The 5947-nt window shown below is 49.0% G+C and overlaps 1 protein-coding gene across 1 annotated transcript in view; it reads left to right on the top strand.

The window, feature by feature from the left end:
* SCHIP1 (schwannomin interacting protein 1) overlaps positions 1–5947 on the top strand; it is a 10537-nt gene that overhangs the window by 3451 nt on the left and 1139 nt on the right. The window contains exons 3-6 of the mRNA XM_009870013.1: positions 2748–2919; positions 3497–3712; positions 3920–4043; positions 4969–5062. Coding sequence (XP_009868315.1) covers positions 2748–2919; positions 3497–3712; positions 3920–4043; positions 4969–5062 — 606 coding nt within the window. The remainder of the gene's footprint in view (positions 1–2747; positions 2920–3496; positions 3713–3919; positions 4044–4968; positions 5063–5947) is intronic.

Genomic DNA, 5947 nt, shown 5'->3' with positions numbered 1-5947 from the left:
TGGAGGGCGGTTTTGCCGCCCAGAGCCTCTCTGGAGGCTGACAAGTGTGAGGTGCCTCCAGAAGGACGTGCTGAGACCTGCTCTTCAGAGGATCTCTCAGTCTTTGCTCACAACCACGTTCCTGAATTTTCCTCGTTTTGGAACAACACGTTCTGCGCCCAACGCGATCGTTGTGTGTTGCGTAAATCGTTGTAAACGCCACCCCAAAACACTGGTTTAAAAACCGTGTAGAAAGAGATATTTGGATGCGAATGAGCTGAAGGTTCTTGCGTTAGCTTCCCATCGGGTTTTCATTTTGGATCTCTGCCCTGAACTGAGCATTGCATTTGGCCTTGGGCAGACCGAGAATGGTGCTGGAGGTATCGTGAATACACAGGAGTTATTGTCATGAAAAGAGTTGATTTTTCCCCCCCCTGCCAAGGAATCCTTTAGATTGAGTTGCAAAACACCAAAGATTTTAAGGTCTGAATGCCTGGTTTAATGCCAGACGTGCACGTCCGAAGCAGGGCAGGGCTGGAGGGTGGTCCCATGGTCCCACCAGCCGTGGGTCAGGTTGGTGAAAAGCCACGAGTTGGTGCAAACTTATCTTCCTTTGGTGGCTCAGGAGGCAGGAGCCCCTTGGAAACCAGTCTGATGCTGATAGCTAGCGCTGGTGACAGCTGGGCAGCAGAGAGCAATTAATCTCCTGCACAGAAAGCACTAGAGAACAGAAAAAAAATGAGCTTTAACGTGGCTGCCCCCATGTCCACACGCTCTGCACAGGCTCTGCTTGCTGGTCACGGCTCCATCCCTAGGGCTGGCACGTTGCATACCTCGTTTATTCTAATTTTTAAAATTTCTCCATCAAATGTACTCCAGAAAGGCTTGTTTATATTCAGCTGCTGGGGAGTAACCCGTGGCACTTGGAAAGCATCGAACGCCTCCCACATTGGGAGCGAAGATCTACCTGTTGCCATGGTGTGGGAGAAGAAAAAAGTCTTTAGAGAGGCAGAAAGCCAGGAGGGATACTGCTATTACACCAGAGAGGTACAATTGTGAGATTAAATTGAACTGCGAGCCATTTGAAAGGGAAAACAGTTTCTCTCTGTGTAGTTACAAGCTGAACCCAGAGCCGCCGTCTTGTAATTACAGCACGGGTCTAATTAACGCCGCGCGGCAGGGTTTGGCAGCTGTGCCACGAGAAATTGCCAGCTGTACCTGAACGCTCGGGCATTCCTTTAGGATTTACAGCCCAGGCAAAGCCTTTATATCGCACGATGGCTGCTGGAGGACCTGCAGGAACCTTTGCAGGACGGTCGCTCTCCTTTGTGTACGAGATGGAACCGCGCCTGTGCATGGCTGGGTGCCCCTGTCTGTCCTCGGCGGCTTAAAAGCTTGTGCAGAATTAGAGCAAAAAGTCATGGAATGGTTTGGGTTTTTCAGGGTCATCTAGTCCAAGCACCCTGCAAGGAGCAAGGATGTTTTCCAGTAGATGAGATTCCTTAGAGCCTTGTCCAACCTGGCCGTGAATGTTTCCAGGGATGGGGATTCCACCACCTCTCTGGGCAACCTGTGACAGTGTTTCATCACCCTCATCATAAAAAAAAAAAAATCCAGTTATTAATGCCGTCTGTTTTATGGTAATAGTGACTAAGAAATTCCACTAAAATATATGGAAAATAAGATTTTGCTGCCTGTAAGTACTGATATAAGCCCCTCCACTGGGAATGAGGAATAACAGGCAGCAGAACGTGTCAGGGAGGGACACCCCATGGTAGGTAGTGATGGAGAGTGATGCACCGGGAAGGCTGATAGTGTTGACGTCAGAAACCTCCAGTTTCTGGCATTAATTTTTAATGAACTTAGAAGATGTGCAAAGCCTGAGCAGATTCTGTAGGAGGCAAAAAGGCCTGGCCATGGTGGCAGGTGGGCAAATCGTCCTGGAGAGCTCAGCTGGCGGCTGCAGAGCTGCTCCCCAAAGGGAGAGTCAACGAGGGCTTCCACAGACACCTTCTTGTCCAAAAAAATTCCCTTTTTTGCTCCCTGAGGCTCCTTGGAGCAGAGGGAGCTGTGGGGTCCACCTAGAGCTTGGTGTGCCATCCGCTTCTGGAGAAAATTAGTCCCAGAGAGGTGAATTCGAGGGGTCTTAACGTGGGCTAAATCAATGTGCGGGGGTCCAGAAAACATGGTATTAATCTCTTGTGGTACAGTAGTGCCTCTTGGCTGCAAACAGGCTTTATTACCTTTCTGAATAATTAGTTTCAGCCATTAACACGTTATTTTCTATAACATAATAATATTTTTATATGTATTTATGTGGTTTTATATACTTACATGTTTACATATAAGCTATTTTGTATATTAACATATTTGCTATATTTTGTATATACTTGAGCTACAGTATTTTATTTAATAGAGTAATACAGCCACCACCCGTGGTGACAAAAGCCCTGCAGTAGCTGAGTAATTCTGAAGTCCATCAGTAGATGGTGGTAGAAGCATCGTCGTCACCCTGTGCCACAGAGTTTCCAGTTGAGTTGCAGCTCAACAGGACTCAACAGGAGCTTGCTAGCACGGGCTGCTGGTCCTGGCTCAGTTTTTGGGTGGGGATGACCATCTTCTTGAGGTGGTAGAAGGAAAAAATAAAAAGAAAATAGCTGTTTTTTCCCAAGGCCAATGCTAAATCAGGACAACAACATCCTTTCAAAGTGCCAATGGCACCGCAGCGTCTTGCCCGTGTAACCTGTGGGGTTGCTGGTGCTGGGGTGGGGGCTGTGGTGTCACCACTCCTTTCTCCCCTCACCTCCCCATCCTCCCCGCAGATTACAAAGTGGGATGAATCTGCAGATTTGTTTCGTGAACGACAGCGGCAGCGACAAGGACAGCGACGCCGATGACAGCAAGACGGAAACCAGTCTGGACACGCCATTGTCGCCCATGGTGGGTCTGGGAAACCATCCCGTAGAGGCTCTGGAGCGTGGAAGCCGTAGGGTGTCTGTAATGGCAGCTGATAAAGAGTTGATCCTATTAAAAAAAAACCACCACTAAATCCAGAGCAGCATCTTCAGCCATCAAGAAATGCGAGATGCTGAGGGACAGATAGCAAATCACCCCCGGCTAGCCCAGAGCTGCTGCAGAGCAGATGCCTTTGTGTGAAGGTTGTTCCTTCCTCCTTTTCTTTTTGGCTTTGATAATTATCAGGGCAGTAATGGATACAAAGTGGTATCAGCTCCCACCAGCTTTCCTCTGCTTTCTTTTCCTTCGTGAATGTAACACTGTGGCCCAAGATGTTTCCCTCCAGCTTAACCGTCCCGTCGACACCTATTGAATTGCTTGGCTCCACTTTCCATTTATAAAGTCCTCAAGTTGCTATTAATAGCCAAAGGGGCCTGCCTGGGAATGACTTTTGATTTTTAAAGGTAATCTTGAGGCTTAAAATTACGACAAAAAAAATATTGTGCTCTTCACCCTTTCTGTAAAAATGATACCGCTTGTAAGGGCACAAAAACACATGAAGCCAACAGCAAATTTCTTTTTCAAGCAGAGCTCGTCCTACTCCGACAGAGACACGACGGAGGAAGAGTCGGAGTCCCTCGACGACATGGATTTCCTCACCAGGCAAAAGAAACTCCAAGCTGAAGCCAAAATGGCCTTGGCTATGGCCAAGCCCATGGCCAAAATGCAGGTCGAGGTGGAAAAACAGAACAGGAAGAAGTCGCCCGTAGCGGATCTCGTAAGTGGGAGCCGTGGGACGGCGTCGGGGGGTAACATCAGCGCGTTGGTGGGTTTGGAGATTCGGGTCAAACGTTGTGTGGATGTTTGAGCTCCCGGTGGAATCGTCGATGCACGCTCGTGAGGGGGGGGATGCAAGTAATACAAACGGCCGCTGTTCAGGTATAGCTAGAGGAAAATGATAGAGAATTGCAAATTTGTTTTTCAGCTGCCACATATGCCTCATATAAGCGAATGCCTGATGAAGAGAAGTTTAAAACCCACCGATCTAAGAGACATGACTATTGGGCAGCTACAGGTGATAGTCAATGATCTCCACTCGCAGATAGAAAGTAAGTGACACTTGCTTAATTGTTCTTTAATATGGCCCATTTAATTAAGAATATTTCTCCAGGATGCACATAGAAGCGTTGGTAGATGTACGATGACAAGAGTCTGTGGAAAAGGCACACCACGGTAGTTGGAGATGGAGTTCCCTCCAGATTGGAGTTGGAGTTCCCTCCAGATTGGAGTTGGAGTTCCCTCCAGATTGGAGTTGGAGTTCCCTCCAGATTGGAGTTGGAGATGGAGTTGGAGATGGAGTTGCCTCCAGATTGGAGTTGGAGATGGAGTTGGAGATGAAGTTCCCTCCAGATTTGGCTCCTTTGGCTTTTTTCTTTCCTTTTTCCCATTTCTCCTATAACGTTCGCTCGGCTCCGTAGGAGAGGAGGGTTGTGACATTGTGCCAGCACTGAACACCCCACTCATAACTCAAAACCTGGTCGAGTAAAAATAGCCTTGGGATGTCTACCTGTCCTGAGAGCACCTGTCATTTGTGGCTTTCTGGCTGGGTGACACCACGCCGTGGCATCAAAACCACCCAAAAGTGGAGAAACCTTCCGTCTCAGAGTAAATCCACTCTTAACGGGGCTTCAGCATGTTTTGTGGATACTTATATTTGCCTGCAGGTTGCATCACTTGGTCTGTCTTTGCTCTCTCCAGAAGGTCCAAGCTTTACTTCCCGCAAGGGATCTCTGTCTCCCAGTCAATTAATTAATTAATTAATCATTTGGGCTGTAGACTTCTCTGGTGGCTGTAGGTCCAAAAAGAAGGGAGGTGTTTGCCTGCAGTGGGTTATGGTTTATCCTAAAAACACGCATCCTTTGGGGAGGTTCCTCCTGGTTCTCCACACCAGCTTACGTCCAGCGCGGTGCGGGAAGGATGGTGTAGCAGATCCCAAACGAGGTTCATCACAAACTCACCCCGTTTTCTCCCCAGGCTTGAACGAGGAGCTGGTGCAGCTGCTGCTCATCCGGGATGAGCTGCACACGGAGCAGGACGCCATGCTGGTGGACATCGAGGACCTGACCAGGTGAAGGAGGCTCCTCAGGAGGTTTTTTTTTCTCTCTCCTTGCAGGGTCCCAGCTTGCCTTGGGGATTTTTGGTACTAAAGCTTTTGCTGTCAAAGGGCAGGAATGAGGAGGATGCTGCTCTCTCCTCCAAGACAAAAAATCAAGGCACTCACGTTCTGGAGCTTTCAAGAGCTTCCCAAACACAGGTGTTGTTCTTGAGTTGGATTTTCCCCTTTCTGAAGCCTGAAAAGAGCCTGGGAAAGAGCGATGCTGCCAACCCCCAGAGCATCAAAGGAAAATGCAAGCAGCTCCTCATGTTGCCGTGCTTTCCTCACTGCGGCAAGCCTCTGCCGTCAGGAGGAGTTGACTGACAGGAGAATTTCTAAATCACTGAAATATTAATTTCCAATAGTTGATAAAATGGCAAGACTTGCAGGATATCTGTGGGTTTCCCAAAGGACGCCCATCGCCTGGGCAGCAAGGCTTGAGAGGCTTTTGAGATAACTCATGACACGCTGCAGAAACGGGAAGGAACGTTGGAAGTGTGGGGAAAAAAGCAGGTGCCCTGGTTATTGTCTGCACACCCAGACTGCGGTTTCGAAACTGAAGCATTGAGCTTGCCTAAAACAAGGCCTAAATTGGTTTCTGTTTTAAAACATCATGGTGCTGCGTAGCAGCCGGTTGAGGTTTGGTCGATGCTCTTCCTGGGAGAAGTTTCCACCAGCCGGGGTGGCCCTGAGGGGTTTGGGGAGCTTTTCTTGGGCTGCTCGGGGACAAGCAGGCGGGTTGTCACTTCTCTGTCTGGCAGAAACCTGGGGCATCTCATCGACAGGCGGCTGAAGAGGAGCCAGCGTGTGCCCAGGGGGCCGAGAAGGCCAGCGGCAGCCCGGCTTGTGGGGGGAAAC

This window comes from Apaloderma vittatum, unplaced genomic scaffold, assembly GCF_000703405.1.
Source record: "Apaloderma vittatum isolate BGI_N311 unplaced genomic scaffold, ASM70340v1 scaffold12865, whole genome shotgun sequence".
Taxonomy (NCBI): Eukaryota; Metazoa; Chordata; class Aves; order Trogoniformes; family Trogonidae; genus Apaloderma; species Apaloderma vittatum.
Note: the sequence above shows the minus strand (reverse complement) of the source record. Positions and strands in the feature narration are given on the sequence as shown.